Source organism: Heloderma suspectum, chromosome 2, assembly GCF_057233095.1.
Source record: "Heloderma suspectum isolate Gila_16-S chromosome 2, 16-S_ref, whole genome shotgun sequence".
NCBI classification, from domain to species: domain Eukaryota; kingdom Metazoa; phylum Chordata; class Lepidosauria; order Squamata; family Helodermatidae; genus Heloderma; species Heloderma suspectum.
Window position 1 is genome coordinate 169,164,506 of NC_139459.1, and position 22,789 is coordinate 169,187,294.

At 46.3% G+C, this 22,789-nt stretch overlaps 1 protein-coding gene across 2 annotated transcripts; it reads right to left on the bottom strand.

Annotated features, from left to right (window-relative positions):
- Nucleotides 1-3,561: 3,561 nt before the first annotated feature.
- Nucleotides 3,562-19,340, bottom strand: LOC146353178 (intercellular adhesion molecule 1-like). Of its 2 annotated transcripts, none has more exons than XM_084835881.1 (7): nt 19,093-19,340; nt 13,157-13,411; nt 11,987-12,304; nt 11,050-11,328; nt 9,394-9,669; nt 7,715-7,957; nt 3,562-6,519 (listed from the first exon to the last, which is right to left on the bottom strand). In XM_084835881.1, the coding sequence occupies exons 1-7, from the start codon at nt 19,217-19,219 to the stop codon at nt 6,278-6,280; spliced, it is 1,740 nt and encodes a 579-aa protein (XP_084692007.1). In that variant the 5' UTR covers nt 19,220-19,340; the 3' UTR covers nt 3,562-6,277. The 2 variants fall into 2 exon arrangements, with proteins under 2 accessions (XP_084692007.1, XP_084692008.1); XM_084835882.1 differs by having other exon boundaries at nt 3,563-6,207; nt 19,093-19,311.
- Between the last annotated feature and the right edge of the window lie 3,449 nt (nt 19,341-22,789).

A 22,789-nucleotide genomic window follows, 5' to 3' on the forward strand; every position in this document is an offset into this window, starting at 1 on the left:
CTAGTAAAGAATTCTCAGTACCCTCATGAAACTGCAGGATCCCTTTAGATAAACTGGTTTGAAACCAGTTTAAAGTTGTAATGTAGATTGCCCCCGAGAGGTGAGGGAGCGGGCAATTTGGGGGGGAGTGTCCGCTGCCCCTTGGAGTCCCCCCTGGGCCTTGGAGAGAGCTGATTTACACATGACACTCCCACCACCACCACCACCACCAAACTGTACTTCGGGACTCATCCTCTAGCTAATTTGAATTGTATGGGCGGCGGGGGGGGGGGGCTGAGGACACAAGGAGCAGGAGTCCGCCCTTTTCTCAGTACGACAAGTGTTTCTCATTTACATACTTTGCAGCTTTAATGTTAATGTTTCCCTGATGAGCTTTTCTAGACGAGGCTTTTACTGTACGTTTATCATTCCTCACTCATGGTTGTTCATGGGTGCTTTAGACAATGCTGCGACCCTCCAGTTTTGCTTGTTTTTTAAGAGCACTGCGGGGGGAGGTTTGGAGCAAGGAAAATCATGCCTGCATTGACATGGCAAAAACAAAGCACAAGTCCTCAGCCCCTGTTCCGCTGTACTATATGGCCATCTAGAGGTTATGTAGCAGAAAGGCAGGAAAGGAAAATAGCTTCATGAGGAGCTACAATCTTAATTCTGTAATGAAACCGGGAGTAGAGACAACAGGTTAAACAGCCTCACCTAGAAAAGCTCCATGTGGCTTTCGCCACATCGTCTTTCCCAAGCACCTCAGCCCTCATGTACGTGTTCTTCTGTTCTTTTCTTACTTTTTAACATTCACAAATTTTATTTAGGAGTAACATTTGCTGCAGTGCAAAATGAAACAGATTAACCAATTAAATATTACACTTAAATTTTGTGATTTGTACTTCTTGTTTTGTGATGTTTTATTGATTGGTTTTATTTTAAAAGTGTGATATTCATAATTAAAATATCACCATTGCCGCCCAACAAATGTAAATGTGGATACCCAAGTAATCATCATATACTTAATTTCCACTTTGAAATTCTAAAAAGAGATCCCAGGGAAAGGCCTGAGGGCATGTGAGGCAGCTATCTTGCTGAAACTGATGAGGGTCTGTCTGGTCAGTGCCTGGATGTGAGACTAGCCAGGAATCATGTGCTAGCTGCTGTGAATTCCACGATGGAACAAAGGATATGCATGTACTAAATAAATATTAATAATAGTGCATAACTTCTTTCTAGCTTCAATATCGCAACAAAGTTTGGTCCAATTCATGTAATCCGTCATGTGCGTCAAGTAATGTGTGATGGGGCATTGCCTGTGGTCCAGTCTGTGTGTTCCTCCCCCTGCCACCCCCCACCCACAGGAACCACTAAGCTCCACCCTGTACCCCATGAGACACGTTTGTCTGTCTGTCTGTCTGTTTGTTTACAATATTTGTATACCACTCCATACCTAAAACAGATTTTGGAGTGGTGAACAGAAAAGGTAAAATACTACAAAAAATCAAAAGATTAAAACACCAAATTAAAACTATGCTTTTTAAAAACAGAATGCCAATAAAAACCGTGGCTGCCTGGTCAGTTAAGGAATGCCTCCTGGAACGGTGCTGTTTTCAGGAGGTGCCAGAAGGAACACAGTGTTGGTGCCTGCTTGACCTTCAGGGGCAGGGAGTTCCAAAGAAAAGGGGCCACCACATTGAAGGCTCTTCTCCTGATGGACTCCAACTGGGCCATAGGTCCATGTGGAACCACCAGGAGCAAGCCTTCCGATGACCTCAGTGACCGAGCAGACAAGTAAGGGAGAAGGCACTCTCTCAGGTATCCTGCTCCCAAATTGTTTAGGGCTCCGTACACTAGTACTACAACATTAAACCTGGCCTGGTAGCAAATAGGAAGCCAGTGCAGTTCCCTCAGCAAAGGAGTTGCATGCTGAAAAGAGGCAGCTCCTTGATCCATTCCTTGATCTGGTACCACCCCTTAGCTTCCAGGTTCTCCCCCCACCCCCCACCAAGTCTTGGAATCAGAAGACCTGGCAATTCTACCTGAGGTGAATGAGTTGGGAGTCCGTAACTCCAATCTGCAATTAAAGGTTGAAAGGTCACCCTTTTTCCAACACCAGCCTTCAAGGCATCTTGCTCCTTAATCAGAGATGTGAGATAAGTGGTTCTTTCTTCTCCCTCATACAGACATCTTTATGTATAGAAGCCTTTCATTCTATCTAAGAGTTGTCATTTGGCATGCATTATTAGATTACTTTTTTCCCAAAAAATTCTTAGAAAAGGAGGGGTATGATATAATGCACCCTTCCCCAACATGTTTTGGACTAAAATGCCCATCAGCCCCACCCATCATGACCCAGGCCTGGGATGATGGGAATTGTAGTCCAAAACGTTGGGCGGGCGCCAGGTTGGGAAAGGCTGATACAATGCAAAAACCTTTCTCTTCTTCCCCCGTTTCAGCAGCATTTCTGTCTGCTCTTCATCAATGTCGCTGCAGTGATGTACTATACCACTGATTGAGGAGTTCATTATTATTTTTGTCTGATCATATATTTAGTCCTCTACACGAGTCTTCCCCAGTCCACAGCAGAGATGTCAGTTCAGAGGTGTGCTCCTCATTTTCAGGAATAACTCAAGACATTTCCCATTCCTAGGGACTGAAGCATGATGCAAGAGGGGTACTCTAGGACCCTGGACAAAGTCAAGGAGGGTGCTGGGACACCCCTTACAGGCTTCAATTGCCCACTCTAAAATGTTTCTGCTTCAGGCTGCCTGGTCTCTTGAAGCTCAGGCCCAGAGCATGAGTGAATAGAGCCTAGGAGCTAAAAACAAAAATGACATTTCAGGGGAGGCAATGGGAGATGTATTATTCTTATTCTTATTGTTTTAAGAGATCTGGATCTTTCCCTTCACCAGTGCAGGATGGCTGGCCTCTTTCCAATGTGTCTCCAAAATACTTTTACTACAAGTGGTACCTACAACAAAACCATCTGCAGCTCTTGAGCTACGAGTCTGGAGGACATTCTTGGATGGAAGAGGTCTTTCGAAAAAGACATGAGGCCCACATCTCTGACCCCATCTCTTTCAATGGGCTCCCTCGAGGAGAATGCTACCAACCCCTGTCTGAAATGTTGCAGTGTGTCCTTACTTCCCAACAGGAATGCTCCTGTTCCAGCCAGCTAGCCAGCCATGCTCCTCTCCTGGATATTCCATTCCATTCCATTCTGCACCCAGTTTTTCTCTTTTTCTTTTTGTTTCTTCATCTGACACTTTACATTCTGTGGCCCTGAGCATGCTCACTCCTCATTGGGCTGCTTTTCTGAGGGGCTCCCCACTTAGGATTTAATTTTTTATATTTCTGCAGGCCTTGTTTCCCCCAAACATGCTGATCATTCCTTCTCACCTCTACAATTTTCTGTGCAGACTGTTCCCATCCTTATAGATGGTTGTGTAATAATGTGATGGAGCAGCCAAGGAAGTTTCATCATTGAATGCCTTATATCCCTTGGAAGATGTCCCATCCAACTTACTGCTAGCAACCTGCAGTGTTTAGTAGTCACACAGAGAGACTCAGCATGCTGCAGTGAACATTTTATTTATTTTACAAAACAGTTTTAGAAATCACATCAGTTTTACTATTTAAACTCTTGGATTCACTCCACTACTATGACCACCCACTGTGCTTTCATCTGCTACAATTTCCAGCTGATGGCATGAGCAGAATTAAAAAATTGCTATTATCCTTCCTGCAATAAAACATGCATGTAAAACCAAATACATGCAAGATAGGATTAGAAGACTTGCTGGGTTTTGAAGAAAAAAATTATCCATCACATTTGGGAAGATGCATGAAAAACAATGTGCAGTCCCTTCCATTAAATTATTGTTTGGGGGTTCATCATCCAGAACATACACTCCAAGCATGGAAAGGCTGTGCATACAAGTCAAGGAGTTCTGTAAAAATCCAGATGCTTCCATGATGACAAGTTGAAAAATCTGCAAGAGAACTTTCTTGCTGTCCTAAGACACCAGGGCCATTTTGCATGCATTACATGTACACTAAAAAAAAATGCAATGCATGAAGCATCTGGTGGGTGTTTTCAGACGTGCGTGTGACTCTGGCCCTCTCTTGCACCCATTTTGCCACATGCGAGTGTTGTTCATGCAGGGCAGAATGCGGAAGAGAAACCAAACATCCGTAGTAGCCAATACAGTTTTTTACATTCACTCTACAGAGTAATTTCTGAGCCAACGGCCGCTTAAGCCTCATGTGTGGAAAAAGGCCTGAACTGATTCTGATGCTTTCATACCAGCAGAGGTGGGAAAAACTGGGCTCATGCAAACCCATGACCCAACACCCCTCTTTTTAAGACATATCCTTCACCTTCAAGAGGATGTTGCTTTCCGCTGCAGTGGGTGACTTGGGTCTGTTCCACCCCCTTCCTTTACTGCAGTCCGTTTCAATGTCCAAATACTCTTCTGGTTAGGAAAGGCTTCACATCAACATTCCCGATGACATTCATAAATACGAGTCAACTTAGTTATATGACACATCGTATCTTTCAACAAGGCAATCCCAAGTTTGTGTAACAGGAGACAAACTGGAAACAAACTGTCCTATATTTCTGCTACTTGATTCCATAAGCCAGAAGAGATGTGGCCTTTCTTGAAGTCCCAACTAAAGCCAGCTTGCGCTGTGAAACCTTTGCTAGTGAATCGCCACAGAAATAGACAATATTTCTGCAATGCAATGTGTGATCATGTCCTTGCTTACTGATAATCCCAGCAAATTGAGGTTGCTGCCTCAAGCGACCCACCGCCCCACTGGTTCTTCTGGCAGTGAAGGGATGTACGGACTGTGTAAAATCCTCTCCCTCTGTGTTTCGCAGATTGTCAGGTGTCTTTTGTTCCATCATCCGCCCACAGACAGATGCAAATATTTTTTTTCGTCATGCGGAAAAATACGCAAATAATTATGTAAATATTTACATAAGTATTCACATAATTTACCTCAGTACGTAACATTTTATGTATTGTCCCCCATTCCATTCAGCATTTCCTCAGCAGAAACTTACATATTTTTCTACAGATCTGTATGCGTAAATTTCGGGAAAATTTACCATCCAAAAAATACCATCCGAAAGTTCAGGAACTCCGCGCGGCCTGAGGGGGGCACTCCATAGAAGTTTCCGCAGGTCAGATTCTTAGAAATCCGAGCTCATTTTAATCCGTCTCAGATGTCTCCAGCATCCCTATCCAGGCAGTGGCAGCAGCCACCTCCGCCTCCTGCCCAACCTGCTTCCCCAGCCACCTGTGCACCTGCCTGCCGCTCCCGCCTGGCCGCCGCTCCCACCTTGTGCCCCAGCCACGGGGCACCTGGGAGAGGTTGGCCCAAGTATCACGATCATTCAGAGCCTCTCAGGATAGTTCAGCCAACTTCTCATCATAGATTGGCCGATCTTTCCAAGAAGCCCCATGGCGGCAGGCCCTTTGGAGGGGGAGTGTGGCGTAATTTGCCACTCTTCCCATTCCGCCGCCCAATGCGCCCTCATCAGGCTGCTTCATGATAGGGCTAGCCCCGATTACTGGGAGAAGAAGCCAACACGGGCTGTGGCACTTCCATCTTCCCGTCCAGGGCACCAACCTGGTCTCTCCTAGTTTCGCTTCCCACTAAGTTGTTGCGTGCCATCAGATCTCTTTCAAACTGTCCACTGCTGTCTGATCACCCCTTTTGCTAAGAATCTGGAGGACACCCCTGGATGGAAGAGGGGATCTTAAGAGATGAGGCACAAGTCTCTGACCCCATCTCTCTGGATGGACTCCTTCATAGTTCATGCTACCAACCACTGCCCAAAAGTGCGGCAACCATCACCCTCCCAAAAAACCCCTCTAAGTCCAATTAGAGTACTGCCCATCAGTTGTTCTGTCCCTATTTTCTGCCCCCAGCAAGGTGGGGTGATGATCCCTGATAGCAGCTACAGTCTCGCCGGCATGGGACCGAGCACCTCTTCCATTCCTAGCAGCCACCTGTCCAGTTAGACATTTGCAATCTGCACATTGCCATTCAGGCACATTTGCTCCATTGGGATTCCTGCTGCTTGCTGTTGCTTCCTTACATGGTATTTCTTGATCTTTTCCCATTTCTTATATACACAAAAGGCCACCAAAGGTATAAGGCTAATAACCAGAAGGGTCAGCAGAATGATGGCAGTGATGTTGGGGTAGCAATCTGCAAAAGGAAAAGACAAAGGAATTAAAATTAGGTGCCTACGGATTCCCTGGGGCTGCAATTCTGCCATCTAGGCAAGATAGCTGTCTTGCAGCCACCTTCCCACGTAGACAGTTGTGGTCTGTGCATTGCCATTCAGGCACTTTAGTTCCATGGGGAGTCCTGCTGCTTGCTGCTGCTCCTGCCGCTGCCTGACGTGGTATTTCCTGATTTTATGGCTTCTGTAATACATATAATAGCTCACTGCAGTCACAACGACAATAACCACCGCAACAGTTGATAGGATTATTGCAAGGATGTTGAGCTGGGAAGCTGTGAAATGAAAAGACAATTCCACAGAGTTGCAATTCTGCCTTCTAGACAAGACACTTGCAGAAAAACACTTCATTTGGTTTTGGAAAGGACAACATTCTAGCCCTCATGGATGAAAGGAAATACATGCAAACTGCTAAATGCCAAATGCGCAGGTAGAGCCTGGGTGAGGCCTTTGCCAGGGACCACACTGCAGGAGCACTGCATGGCCCCCCTGCCCCTTTCCCTGGCTTCCAAACCTCTGCTGCTTCCCACAACTACGTTGCTGTTTAATGCTCAGCATGCCTAACCCTCCACAACTAGTCCCTTCCTGAACGCCCCTAGTGTTTAAGAAATTTGATAGCTTAAGACATGAGAGCTCATGCATGCGTATGTGCTCAACTTCAAAAGCAGGTTTTGGAGCATTTTAATGTAAACTTCAGTACTGGCCCATCCAAAGGGGCACAGGATGGAGTATCAGGAGAATCAAATCCACTGATGTGGGAGGCAGGCAAACTTTTAAAAAGAGAATTGAAGGCATTCCAAAAGAGAAAGCATCACTTACGGCAGAGGTGCACAACCTGCATTCCCCCACATCTTGAATTTATTTATGTATTCATTCATTCATTCATTCATTCATTTCTGTCTGCCCAATAGCCCCCTCTCTGGGCGGTTCACAACAATTGCGCCCTCCCATGGGTGCCCCAACCCCCTGCCACTGCGAAGTTCCCTCCCCCAGCGACCCAGATACAAATCACTCTTTCCTCACTGCACTGTGTGTGCACACTGTCCCCAAATCCCGAGCCAGCATCACATGTGTCCCTTGGAGCCAGAAAGCTGGTGTGCCCGTGACTTAAGGTGCACGCACACAGTTAATTCAGCTCACTATCGCCTTTGGCTTTTGGGGCTAAGAATGGCTGACTTCTCCCAAGGCTGCTCAACAAGCCAACATTTGAGGGGAGATCTGAACGTCTCCCAGAACCAAACCCTAAGGAGTCTCTTCACTGGTTCACAATTAACGGCTGCATGTCATTAGAAATCTTTCTTAATCTTTCTGGATTGGGCCACAGTTGGAGACGGTACACTGGGCTGGGCTGTGTCATTGGCCTGTTTATGACTCACAATTTGGCCCTGTATTTTAGCACAGTAAACTTAAAAGTTGCAAGTCCAAAGGATGGTTTTGCTTTGTTCTTTTAGGACAAGGAGGTTAACTTACGTTCGACACGTACGGTCACGTTTCTAACATCAGAGCCAAATGGGTTGGTGGCAATGCAGCGATAGGTGCCCTGATGTCCTCTGCTGACATGCTGCTGTACTCCAATGTCGTAAGTCTTGTCACCTTGCTTGCATTCAACAGCAGGCTGTGGGTTCCCCCAGGCTGAACAGGTAAAAGTCTCTTCATCGCCCTCCTTCCAGGTCAACATACTAGGGCAGCTAGAATTGTTCATCTGGGGCCCATCTAGAATGGAGAAGACAACAGGGTTATTTTCCTCGGCAATGTGGAATGAAAGGCACTATCCCACCATGCAAAACTTCGGTAGAATTGGTAATCATTTCACACAGTTTAGGCAGTGCATGCTGGATCCTAAGTGGATCCCGGAATCTACATGGAAGCAGGCAGGCTGCAGAACGTGGAACGTGGCCTCCAGTGTGGAATCTAGCGGCTTGCATAGAATCTGAGGTTGGCTCACACGCACCTTTTAATATGGGGCAAGGCCTACTTGACTGGGACTGGAAGGAGATTATGTCAACTGATGGACACGTCTTTTTGTGAGGTCAACAGGGTGCCTGTTTGATTGATACACGTTCATCACATGGCATCTGTGTGTGAATAAGTCGTCACAGAACAAGCGGCACAGATTGAACTGTCATATCAGTTCATATCGCCCCAAACAGAATGCTCTTCAGTGGAGTCGGTATGCACAAACTGCATGCGACTTTGGGAGTCGAGGTCAGTACCTGGGTCTCCTGCAGTTCTGAAAAGTGCTGACGGCAGCCATGGAAAGGAGGATTGGTGTTGTTTCCCCAATCCAAATTACCCCCCACTGCACAGGTACCTGTATGTTCCCCTCCCCCGCACAGGGCAAATAGGAGCTCTGGGGGTGACAATTTGGGCTGAGAAAACGGCATGGGGGAAAGGGTTATTTCTGCCCCCCCCCCACTGCAGCTGCTTATACCGTTGTTAAATATCATAGCATATCTGACCACAACTCTCTCAACAGCACATCAGATGTGAATAATCAGGTCTTCAGCAGTTACCTGAAGGGAAACTTGAAGTATGCAGGCGCCTCCCAGATTTCTGAGGAAAGTTACAACATGTATTGGCAATGTCGGTTAAAAAACATGGAGGTTAGGTTAGGTCTTCCAGTGGCTTCCTAACCTCCAACTTTATAGGCCAATTTCTGAATCAGTATTACCATGTCATCCATCTCACCCTTCTTTCCTAGTTCATGGGAATTAAATAATGTTCTACATAAGTTCATGCCTCCCCCACAGATGTACAAATTGTGTGTATATAGCCTGGTTCTCAGTGATGTGGTAAACTTGCATCTGGCCTGTACCACTTCAGAAGGCAAAAATTCCATACCAAAATAAAAATCTAAGCACACAGAAAACCCGCATGCCAAGGAGAAGGCTGAGCTAGTTCTCTATGTGCTGGATTTCTTTTAATGTAGTAGCACTGAGTCGTGTGAGCCCTCACCTGCAGTTTGAAGTGGTATAGCCCAAACACAGGCTTGCCACCTCCGTGAAAACTAAGCCAGTACGTATATATGTATGCAGAGTTGTCGAATTTACATGATTCATTCTGTTGTCAGAAGTCATTATTCTGCTGCATAAAGAGAAAAGGTTTTAATCTCTAGGAATAAAACATTATTCACAGTATTCCCTACTCACAGAAGACAGTGAGGTTGACAGATGTCTCTTTTACAACTGGGCGCCCATCAACCATCAGCTCCACTCGGCATATGAATTCCCTCCCATCGTCTTCTTCCTGCGTTGTCACTGCAAATGTCAGGAAAGGAGGGCGTCCACTTGCTAAGATTCGCTTGCTATCGCTGATCCGCATTTCGGTACCAGGGGACTCCGTGCCATCAGAACTGCAATTAATGGTCACCCTTTTGTTGACCAGGACCTCTGGCTGGTCAAGGCCCAGGGTGGGTTTGGGCAAGCCTGGAAGAGAATACAGCACAGCAACCATTACACATCTCATTTGCTTGACTGCTACAGGTATTATAAGACTAGCTACTTCCTGTCAAATTAGCTTAACAGACTTTTTCAAAAGGTCTCTCTGTCAATCACTGGTTATATTAGCTAAGATAATTAAATATATCCCTCGTGCTCGGAGGCAGTACACCTATGTGGACAGAATTCCAGATACTGGGGAACAAACCAGGGAAGCCGGGTGGACGGTTTCTTTCCTCTCCTGTTTGTGGGCTGCCTGGAAAGGTGGCTGGGCCAGTTTTACATTCTAGAATGGGGTGGGGGACCTGTGGCCCTTCAGACATGGTTGGATTCCAGTTCCATCAGCCTCAGCCAGCATAGCCAATGGTCAGAGGTGATGAGAGTTGTAGTCCAACAACATCTGCAGGGCCACGGATTCACCACTTGTGACAGGCAGTGGAAAGACCTCCCAATCTTCTGTCACACCCCCCCACGCACACGCCTTCTCCCTCCCTTGACATGGAGAGGTTGCCCTGCCTCCGCCCCTGGAACAATGATCTGAAAGCCTGTCCGTGAATGGCAGCCAGATCTCTGTCTTTTTGCCAGGCAGGCCCAGTGTTTGGAGGGGAGGCCTGCAACCTGCACCCCCACTGGGACCCTGTTTCCGCTGCCAGGGTTGCTGGGCAGGTTTTGCCCCCATCACAACATGCTCCTCAAGGGCAACTTCTTACTATTCCCCGTAGGAAAGAAGAGAAGCAATTATCTTAGATCGATTTGTAGGTTTCCTTGGGTGCCTTCAGGCAAAGAGGTGGGTTATAAATGAGGGAAACCTGAGAAATTTCCATCTTTGCAAATTCTGATACAACTTGACTTCCTGGGCTGACGTGCACGTTGGAACTTAGTTTTTCACTTGAATTTTGCCCATCCCCAATGTTCCCATGCAGTTCTCAGGTGCCAAAAACATATCAATGTGCTATTTAGAATGCGGGGGGGGGGGCGGCGGTTGGCAAAAAAAAATACGTTTAGTGTGACCAAGTGGCTAATGGGGGTCGGGGGGGGGGGAGTTTGGGGGTAGGCACTATTCGCTGGGAATTTCAGTGAAAAGCTCCTGCTCCATGTACACCTCATGTACATCTTGTAATGGAGCACTCCAGATTGGACCACAGTGCTGGATGGCATCAATACCTCACATTCCATATCTCCCCACATAATCTCACCCAGTGGCCTTGGGTGGATTTAGACTAACTTAGTTTGGATCCAACACACGATTGTGGGTTTTGCTTTCCAAACAAAGGCAATTTCAACTGGCTGTTTCCAGTTTGATTGGATGGAAGGAGGGGAATCTTATGTCAGGAATTCAGATAGGCTAATTGCAGAGATGAAACTCACTGTACACATTCACCGCCTTCTCTGCCATTCTGGTCACTGGCCCCAGAGAGACTGTGCAGATCAGCTTATGTTCCCCTGCTGATGGGGAGGACACCAGAGCCTGGGCACTCGCTCTGTCCCCTGACACGCTTCTGCTGAAGTTCCTTCTCTCCCCTGCAAACGAGAGATCGAACTGGGCGTCTTCAGCTGGGAAAACTCCAGACACATCACATGTCACGGTCATCTCCGTATTGGTCTCTATGGACAGCGGGGTTTCAAGACGGGGATCCATTGGAAAAACTGTCAAGACAAGAAAAGAACCAAGGCAGTTATTTAAGAGCAACCACAGCTGAGATAATATCTTCCTCAACTAGCGAGCTCTGGTAGTGAGTGCCGGTGCCAAGAGAAATGGAGTCAAAATGATGCCACAGAGAAACAAGGGGGAGGAATCAACATGGCTGGGGAATGCCAAGGACGGCCGAAGTCCAAAACACCTTTTAAAAAATAAACCCAAGGAGGCAAAAATCCCCACAAACTGAGAAGTAAATATGTTCCGTGGTCACAGAATGCCTCTGTGCACTTGCTGCCTTCTCCGGTTGGAGCAATGGAAATAAATTATAGGCCGAAGCATGAAAATGATGTGCAGATGAGCTTATATTCAGCTGTAGTTTCTTTGCGTATTGCCAGGAACTACTCCATTTCAATAGCAAAATGAAATAATTCCAGCATGGATGGGAAACTGGAGCCCAAAGATGCTCCTCAAGATGCTTCTTGGGGATATGCAAGGGAACCCAAATACCAATATGAAGGAAACCCATCATCTCTGGAGTTGTAGACAATTTGTGCCATCAAACTGTGCGACTGGGTTTACGCCCATTCGCAGAAATTCAGTGAATGCTGCCTTTTGTCTTGTGGCAAGTTTCCTATAAGGGAACTGGAGCAGCAGAGGTGAACTCACCAACAGCTGTTAGTGGTTCACTGCTGAATGCCTTTTCAAAGCATGGCCCTTCAGGTCTCAGATCCAGAGCTGCATGGCAGGTGATTTCTGCCTTGTGGTCATTCTGCTGAGCAGTTATGTTGTAGGTCACCACAACTTCGGCAGCTTCAGGTGCAATATGATTCTCAAATGTCCACACCAGAAGTTTTTCTCGCCCTTTGAACAAGGTCACGTTGAGCTTCCAGATGGGGGCAACACTGGAAACCCGGCAGGTCAAAGTATACTCCTTGCCCACCTCCATCTGTGGCACTGGGTCCAGCACGACACGCTCTGGAGCTCCTGGAACAGAATAAAATAGCGTAAATCTGGATTAATATAATGAAGGGCGGGGAAGAGTAACATAATTAATTTCCTGTCTTTCTCTCTATGGCAGCTCTGGAAGGAAGTATAAGAAATATTTCCTGTGCATTCCAGGGACAGTGGATGATGTGCCTAGGCCTAGATGATGATGCCTATGAAGCCTCTGCACTCAGCAGCCAGCCCCCTCACCCCACTGCCAGTTTCCTCCCTCCCTTTGGAAAGATACTTTTCAAATAGAGGACTGTCCTCTGTAAAAGACCACCCTACAACAACAGCACTGGCATTCGGCCTCACCGAGATCCATGGCGGAATTCTCTGCCATCCCTATATCAGGGGGACCAAAACAACAGAAGGCAGAATCCAACAAAGCACTTCTACCCCTGCCAATTGTATTGCACAAGCAGCCCCCACCATTTGCACAATGGTGCTTTAGCGCTTTGGGGCAACCAGAAACAAGCGCAACCGCTCATTTCTGGAAGGAGGCAGGTTGGTGGAGCTCACATAAGGGACCACTGCCAATCTGCCTCCTTCAAGAAATGTTTCAGCTCATTAAGTGCGAGATTTCCCTTGCATAAGCGGTGGGTCCTGCTTGTGCAACACAGTCAGTGGGGCTTACCATTCGTGCAACAGAATCATCAGGGTGGAAAAGAAGCGTCAATGCCATAAGTGCTCTGTTGGATACTGCATAGAGTTTGCTATGCCATTGATAGGGCTCAAAACATTTTAGATACCCAATGGCCAAGAAACATATGTAAGTCCATAGGAATTAAGTTTTTTTTAAATCCTGGTCATTGATCCTTAAATGCCTTAAAAGCCCGATATGTGACTTACGGTAAACTAAGATCTTTGTACGCTGAGCTTGTGCAGCATTCATACAATTAGCATAGCACAATGGGGTGGGCTCCCATTGATCGACACTGGTGAGATTGAAGGCATTCCAAGTTGTCCCAGTTCCTGCGGAAACCCATTTTAAGTTGGTCTCAAAGCGAATCCTATCACAGTTGGAGCTGCAGTTTAACACAACGGAGCCTCCAAATTCCACCACAGGCTTTTCTAGCCAAGTTTTGATGAATTCTGGTCCCTCAGCTGCTGAAAGCACAACAGATGCAACTTGAATAAAAATGCAGTCATAAACGGGGAATATAAAAAGATACGATTACAGTGGGGAAAGTAAAGAGTGGAAAGGACAAACATAAGAAAATACACCAAGCACAGAGAAGTGTAGATAGGTGTTATACCATAGGCAAGGAGGAAAAGTAAGCTGCTCAGGGAAACAAGTCTGTTAATATTTATTGCCCTTTCCAACTCAATTTTTTAAACTTAAGTGGTGAGTAGTTGGCAGGCCCAGCTTCAGGTTTGTGGAGGCCCTCAACAAACAGCCTTCTGCTGGGGGCCCCCCACATTGGTGTCAGGCACGCTGAGGCATTGTGGGAAATCAACATTTCTACCTGCTGCTGTCAAGTATGCCCATGACTGGGGGCCCATGCCAGGGGTCCTCATCGGTGTGGCCTGCCAGGGTGCTGGGTTCTCAGGAGCTGCCCAAGTGCGCCAAGCGCAGACACTGGGCCTGCTAGTTGTGCCCAAATGGGTGTGGAGATCAGTGGTGTGGGGTGGAAAATTTTGCGAAACGGAAATTTTTCCAGTGCTTTATTTTTCTGTGGAAAATTTTCCATTTCATACTTCATTAGCAACAATGAATGGATGCCAATTGCAAGTACAATATTGGGCAAGCTTGGCACTTTCACCGTTCTAATTAATGTTCTTAAAGTGATTATCCCTAGAACATATGTGAGAGTATGTGTCTGTGTGTCACTTAAATACATGTATGTCTCAGTATGAAATAGAACTAATAGTTAGTGACAGCAAAACTGAAGGTGCCCTAACAGCCTCTGTGGAAGAGAGTTAAAACAGAGGATGGGTGGTCAGCATATCATGTATCGTCCTTTGGGATGCTAAAATCATTAGTGTGTCAATAGTTTCCGGTACCTTTGTTTTTTCCCCATAAACTTTAAACAATGTAAGGGAAGTATATGGTTTTGTTTTAAATTTTTTACAAGTATTCAAATAAAAATGTCTATATAATATAACATTTAAATTACATTACATGTGCTTTAATTTCCCCCCTCAAATGTTTCAGTATACTTCTGGTGTACTGTGACATGGTAAAACATAATTTAAAAGTTTAAAAGTTTGAAATTACAGTATAAAATAAAACCTGGCATCAGTGCAAAACATTTCAAATACAGTAACAGATTTAGAACAACAGAAACTGAAAGACTAAAATAAACATGCTGAATTGATCATTCTATAGGAAAATTTAATTTAAATTTTCAGTGCAAATTACCCTGATTACCCTGCAAATTACCCTAATACCTTGATCTGTAGGGCATTAGAAAAAAAATTAATTCAGAATTTTTTGGGGAAACCCACATCACTAATGGGGATACAATTTCGCATAGTAATGTAGTCCAAATAGGCAGTTTTGCCACTCAGCTGTGTATACCACTACCCATTTGCACATGCATGACATTTGTTTCCTGTTTCTGAGCGAGTGATATGTACGTGGGGGCCTACTCTCCCACACAGAACCCCCTAGCTAGATCAAGGTGTCCATCTTTGAGCATCTTTGCAGATGAATGAAGAAGAGAAATTCAACACGGAAATGTGGTGAACCCAAACATAGCAAGCTGAAAACAAGGATGAAATGACCAGGTAAGTCTCTCATGCACAGTGCCATATGTCCCCTACCAGAGTCTCCTCTCTAACTCACTGCTAGCTCTGTCCCCCACCTTACTCACTCCTCCCCGCTGACCTCTTTTATGTGGCAAGTGCTTGCTAGGCTCAGCTAGACTGAGGTTGCTTTCCTTTTACCCATTGCATTTTTCCTCTCCATTTCCTTCCCACAGCAGGAGAGGGGTCTGTCTAACAGGTCAGGGAACGGTAAGTTAAAAACATGTGCTTTCCACATGTGGAAACAAATGCGCAGGAACAGAACTCTGTAGACTGGTCCCATCTGATGGAAACACTACTTGTAACAGGGAACAAAAATATGTGGCTATTTTGAAAATTAAGAAAACAGAAGGAGGTGAGCATCCAAAGTAGATCACAAAGAGGAGAAACAGGTTCTCAGAATGCAAAAATACATTTATCGTAGGAAGCCCAATGCGTTTCAGCTTTTTTCTTATTTTTATTTATTACATTTCTATCCCGCCTTTTTTCCTCTTTAAGGAACCCAAGGCAGCATACGTAATCTACCTCTTCTCCATTTTATCCTCAGAACAACAACCCTGTGAGGTAGGTTGGGCTGAGAGTCTGTGACTGTGGCCCAAAGTTACCAGTGGGCTTCCATGTCCAAGTGGGGACTGGAACCTGGATCTCCCACCTCCCAGTCCCACACTCTAGCCACTACACCACACTGGCTCTCTTATTTTTAGGCCTTCTTTAGTGGGTAGAGACAAAAGTCTGCAGATTTTTTTCATAAAAAGATTGTCCCTGTGTCAGTTTACTGGCAACAGCTAGTAGACTGGGCATCGCCAATCTTTTGCCTGGAAAAAAATCTGCAGACTTTTTTTTCTACCCCCTGAAGGAGGCCTAAAAATAAGAAAAAGGCCAAAATGTGTTGGGCTTCCTACAGTAAATTTATTTTTGCAGTCTGAGAGCCTGTTTCTCTTCCTTGTGATCTATTTTGAAAATGAACCGGTGTACACACTCTTTCACACAAACTCTTGTACATGTGTACAGACACCCTGTACCCGTGTTCCGTGTAACATGTGAAACACTGCAGTGGGTTTAGCCAACGAAGTCACAGTCAGGATCCATAATTTGTGAGCAGTGTAAGGCATAGAGATCAATGAAGTGACCATTGTCTTCAGAAGGTACTTCCTGATTAATTTTGAACCTATTTTTTGGCCTACCCTCATGAAGCAACAATTACTGCCTACAGAAAACAATAGAGAAATTCAGAATTGTCAGCAGCATATCAAAACATCAGGTAGCAGCAACAAGAGTTTGTGTGCTTTCTAGCTTGGGCCTTTTCATGCATTTTTTTTAACAGCATTTGTAAAACGTTTTTAAAAAATCATCCTGCCAGTACAAATACAGTCCTGTCTTACCCCACGTTGGGTGGGGTGGGGGTGACACTGTGGCTGAGCATGGGTTAAGACAGTCCTGCAAAGCAGCCCATAGTTGTTATGCCCATATTGCTGGAAAGGAGAGAAGGTAGTGTGTGACACCCTTGCAGTGTAGTCCAGTGTTGCTACCCAGTCTGCTGGTTGTTGGATGTTTTTAGGGAAATGCAGGTGTGTGTCTGCGTGAAATTAAGGGCTATGCAGCAACCTGAAGAGGGAGAATTTTAGGCTGCAATTGTATGCACTTACCTGAGAGTAAATCTTATTGAACACAATGGGACTCTTTTGTAAGTAGACATGCACAGGATCGTGCTGTGAGGCTGCAATCCTATGCACGCTTGCCTGGAAGTAACCTCCATTGAACTCAAGGGTACTTACTTCTGAGTGGACATGTATAGGATTGTACTGCTAATGACGTTTCTGTGAGCTGATGATCGTGCAGAAGATGGGAGTCATATAGGTGCAGCAAATGAGAAGCAAGAGGATGTCTTTTAAAAATTCTTGTCATTGTGTTGTTGTTTTGAACATGAGTTACAAGAGTTAGTGTCAGTCTTCAGGGCATAGCTCCTTCTCCAGGGTCTCTAAGGTACATTTCCAAGTGGGCTCCCCCATGCCTCTTGTCTCTAGAGCACATGCATGTAAATGTGTGCACTTAGTAAGGCAGCATGGAATGCTCAGCTGGCTGTTTTACATGTTTAGGAGGCTTATTTTGAACTCTTAGTAATATAATGTAAGATCATTGCGTTTTTCAGGTAGATCTGTTTTTTACTTTATTTTATTACATTTACATTCTGTCTTCCTTATTGGAGCGAAAGATCTCCACATCTTTATCCTTACAACAATGAGAGGTAGGTTAGGTGAAGAGGTGGTGACTGGCCCAAAGTCATCCAGCGAGCCGGTGGGGAGCGGGGATTTGCTGGTCCACTTCAGGCAGCAAAATGTTTTTGGCTAGCCCTGCCTGCCTGCCTCACTCTCTCCTATCCTGTTTGGCTGTTATCTCTGAGACACTGAATTTGTGTCTTTCCGTAGTGTGTGTGCTTGTGTTAGTAACAAACGGACCTGGTCCACATGTCAAGAGAAGCCACCATGGGTTAATTTACCTGCAGGGTTTGTCGTAGTGTGCCGACCGACATTTTAAAAATGCAAATGGCGGGCATGTGCTACAGCTCGTCGTGTCATGCAGGCCTGGCCAGGACAGGTTGCGGCAGGGTTACCAAACCACCCACAACCCTAAAACAGCCCATGGGTGTTTTGTTTCCTGTATCTGTAAAAGGGGAAGTGGTTTGTAACGGAGTTCTCTATCATGGACAAGGTAGAGTCTTTTGCTTTCAGAAAAGCACAAAAGATTCTTTCTGCTAAGATCTGTTTTTGCATTGTTGTTGGACATAAAATAGCTGTGTGTGTATGTGTGTGTTAGTGCCCACGTGCCAAATGTCATGTGTGAATTCAGTGTTGGGATCACAGAAGGGGGTCTGCTACAGCCCCCCAGTGGTGCAGCTGAGGCCAGAGTCCTATGGCACAGAGGTGGGTGGGGTGGAATTACTACCCAGTGAGTAGAAGGTGATGGGACCAGTGGCAGAGGCTCCATTCCAGCACCTGGCCTGGCTCTGCTCACCAACCGTATCCTCCCTTTCTTCTTAGTTTCAAAAACATGTTATAGTCAGGGGGCGGCCAGCTGGGGATGTACATGGTTATAGGCGCTCATTTTATTATTTTTATTTCAGCAATATTCATTTATTTCCTTTCCTTACTGCTCAATAGCCAAAGCTCTCTGGGCAGTTCACAAAAATTCCAAACCAAAAACATAAGATTAAAAACATATAACATTTAAGAACAATTTAAAACGGCTAAAACATATACATTATCCTTTTCTCTTAAAACAAAGTCATGCTTATTTGTTTTGCATCAGGACAGCAGAAGCAAACTCCACTGATTCCTGTAGTCACGACGGTGCGATGATTTATGCGAGTTTAAAATGCAAAACTGTACATGCTCAGAGTATTTCACACACACACACACACATGGGTTGGTAAACAGGTGTGTGTTATTTTTGTGGGAATGCAGAAGCAGTTGTAAAGCATGGAATGGGAGTGCTGGAGTGGCGGAGAAGAGAAATAATGTGCATGGTTGTCTAATCAGGCGGGGGCTATTAAGACCATTAAGTCCAGGGTCTAAAATTACCTAGCTGCCACCCACTAGCCCCTGGACCCATCAGGACTGTGATCCACCTGTTCCTCAATCAAAGTGCCCCTGAGCCGGCAAAGAGTGCCTTTCTCAAGTCTTCTCACATGTGGGCCATCTTGTCTTCGGGGAATCATGGGTGAAGGGCAACTTCCAGACCCGAGCCTAGTCTGCCCAGGCAAAGCTGAGCCCCAGGATCACTTTTGTTTTTGTTTTTACGCACTGGGTTTTCAGGGAGGAATTCGCTCCTCATCAGTAACCTGCATGTACCTTCCACATTCCATCGGTTGGGGAGCAAATCCCGTGGCGGACTCCCGCTTCTCTGAACGGGGACCTTGTGCAGAAAACAAGGCAGGTCCCCAAGGAAGAGCTACAGCTGGGAGGAGAGAAGGGGAGGCAGGAGCCGAGATCACAGCAACCTCGGCAGCAGCGGGGAGAGGGAGCCGCAGCCGCCCTTACCGTTTGCAACAGCCCAGGCGCCCGAGGCAAACAGGAGGAGGAAGGCGGGGAAGCTTCGCATGTTGCTCGGAGGCGACGTCCGCCGCGCAAAGGGCCGGCGATGGGTTCTGGAGCGGAGAGACCCCATGAGACGGGCGGGCCGATCCCAGCCGGTCCAGTAGCCGGAGAGAGCCGGCGCGCACAAGGCCGCGCTCGACGACGCCCTCGAGCAGACCGCGGCGAGAGCGCTTCTGCCGCGCTTCGCCTTGGGTACCAGCGAGGCAGTTCCGGCAGTGGAGGCTGGTGGCTCCGATGTCGGGGGGGCCCTGAATCCGCCCTGGGTTTCAATCAGAACCAGTCAGAACTCCAAAGGAGCGATCCAAGGTGCTGGGCCTATTTGGGGGCATGGGTTCAGCACCTTGGATCGCTCCTTTGGAGTTCTGACTGAAACCCAGAGCAGACGCACAGCCCCACTGACACCGGGGCCACCAGCCTCCACTGAATGAGTTCCGGGAAGCCCTGAGCTCTTCTCTCGGAGCTCACGAGGGACCAGGGAAATTCCTGCTTGCTTTAAGACCCGCTCCACGCACCCCCCCGCCATGTTTTAAACCAGACCCTCTGAGGGGCGGAAGGTTCCAGCCAGTGACTCTCCTGTCATCCTCCCGGAAAGCTGTGACATGAACCCCCTGCCCACCACCGCCACCAGTGAATGAGGGATGGTGGAGTTTTTTGCTCAGCTCTTGGGATGGATGATGGTGTCCTCATTTACTGAATGTATAGTCTAGCACATTTGCTGCAATTATTGTGTCCAGCACTTGAAAAGGCTGGAAACATTAGTTCAACACTCTGCAGATGTAATTTCCGGCTTCCGGACATTTCTGCCCACATAAATGCATTTGCCATTTCAACCACGGGAAGCTACATCATCCAAAGACTGTTCTTCTAGTCTTTCGCAGAGTTTCTTTGGTTTCATCTTCATCAAGAAGAAGCCTCTTGGATAATAGTTGTAGAACTATGGAAGAACTGATCTGGGTTACTGGGTTGTCAGTCTCCATCGCTTCACTGGATTCAGGGGACAGCTCTTCGTTCTCTTTAGTGATCTGTGCTGCCTGTGGTGCATTTATCAATGTCTGAGGGTGAAGACAATGTGAGTTCTCTAGCGGTTCCCACCTCTGGAATATGGTAGTGTATTGTAGTGTAGTTCTGCTATTAGTAGAGCACCTACCGCTGTTGATACCAGTAGTAAGTGGCCATGAACAGCATGTGAGTATGCTCAGCCTGTCATATGACCCGCACATGCCAGCTCCAGGATTTCCTCAATATGAGATGCACTCATCAGATTCCCAAGGGCTCCCAAATATGGCATCAAAAGGTGGAATCCTCTAAGACGTAGGATAATCTTACTAAACTCCATAAGATGGGAACTTACTACTCAAATTGCTTTTCTCCACAGACTCTGATGGAAAGTAACATCCGGCACATTCATACCCAGTCTGTGATTCTGTGATATGCATGTTAGTTGGGTGTAAGTCAGTCCACTGCAGGAACAATGTGGGACACGCATCTGGCTGAGGGCCTGTAGGCACAGTCTTCATGTACCCTGACCTTCCGGGCCCTGGCTGTCGTTGCAGTCCATTTGTAACCCACAGCAGCAGGGCCGGCCCTCTTATGAGGCTGGGTGAAGCCCCCGCCTCAAGACGGCAGAACAGCAACTTGTGGGCTCCATCTACCCGCTCGCCAGAAGGGCACCAGAGCCATGTGCCAGTGAGGTGAGTGCTCCAGAGAGCCCCAAGAGCCCTGCTGTCCTGCTGTGGCAAATTGATTTTCCAAGCAGATGTGTCTGGATAAGGGCACTCCATGTATCTCCTCTTGTCTTACAAATGTCTTTGTGTTTATCTGATTTGCATGGTTCTGACTTCAGTAACAAATTTTTTGTTGTTGTTCTTTGTCTGTGATAACTTTGCCACATAACAAAAACTTTTCTTCAAAATGGAACCATGGAACTTCTGAGTGAAGCACATGAACGCATGATACTTAATAATTTCTTCCGAATAGCTTTGTATGTAGTTTTTGTTGATATAGGTACTATGGCTTTCTTTCTTTTGAGCAACTTCCACAAGTCTCTCACACAAATCATCACGTTTTTCCTTGCTCACTCCAATGATCCCCCTCATGCCTTTTTCCTGAAGAACCACACAACTTTTCATCATCCCCAAGGATACTGTCACAAATAATAGTGTTCAGCATCCTTTGTTGTGAAATGTATTGAAATGTTAAGCAAAAATGATAGCTGCATTAGTGACATTAGCTCAATATCAGCATTTTGTGTCTTAAGTTGAAACCTATATCACATATGGAAATAACAGGTAGAATTGATATAAATACATGTGAAAAATAGATAGCATCAGGAAAAAGCCTTTCCCCAGGAAGAAAGCTCTAGATTTTTATTTTTTGCATTTGCATAGATGGACATTCTCGAAAAAGGAAAGGATGTTTTGGGTGAAATTCATTTACGGTCAACTACTGTACTATTTAGGTATTTGAAAAGTGCTGTCATATCCCCCACTCAGTCTTCTCTTCTCAAGGGGTGGGGTGGATCTTCATGACAACTGAATGAGAAGCGTGTTGGAGTATTACCCAGATTTTCCTGGAATCGGCTTTGGTCTGTCAGGGACACATGAAGCAAGATAAGCTGAGTGTAGCGTACCTTTAAAATCCAGTTTTCATGGGACACACAGCGCTTGAAAGGAACATATTTCTGGGTGGGGTGGGGGAGTAGAACTGAATGTCATCACACTGGCAGGGGCTGCTCAGCTAATGAGAGAGGCTTGTTTCTCGCCCTTGTCCAGACTCCCCCTTGCTACTACGTTATTATGAATGGAGAGCAACTCATTTTTACCCCATGTGTGCAGATTTCCCTGAAAAAGCCAAAATCTCCCATTCTTGAGTGTAGCATCTGAAGGCTTCCCCTGAGAGCATCCCACCCACCCAATTTCACTGCATTCCAGCAATCCCCCATGGAGTTATTGCTTCCACCTAGGGATGTACGAAAGTCACTTACCTTTCCGCAGCTTGGCTTCGTGGTGGGGGGGAGGTGCTTTGCTTCTCCCCCCAAAGTTCAGGCGAGGGGGGGGAGACGCCCCGCCTCGCCCGGCCGAAATTCAGGCCGGGGAGAAGCGCCCCGCCTCACCCAGCTGCGAAACAAAAAATGGAAAAAGGGAAAAAAAAAAACGTGATAGGCTACGTAACGATTAACATAGCCTATCACGGCTAGATTTCCAAAGTCAGCCGTGATAGGCTACGTTAATCATCACATAGCCTATCACGGGTGACTTTGGGGGGGGGAAAGCGTGTACGCAAATGGCGGCAGCCCATGGGCGCCGCCATTAGTGTTCCTTATTTTGGCACGTCTAGTCTACGTAAAGATTTACGTAGACTGCGGCAAAAATAAGGGCAATGCAAATAGCGTTCCCTTATTTTCGTTGTAGTCTACGTAAATCTTTACGTAGACTAGACATGCCAAAATAAGGAACGCAAATGGCAGCGCCCATGGGCCGCCGCCATTTGCGTACGCGCTTTTTTTTTTTCCCCAAAGTCACCCATGATAGGCTACATGACGATTTACGTAGCCTATCACGGCTGACTTTGGAAATCTAGCCGTGATAGGCTACGTAAATCATCACGTAGCCTATCACGGGTGTGTTGTGTGTTTTTTTAC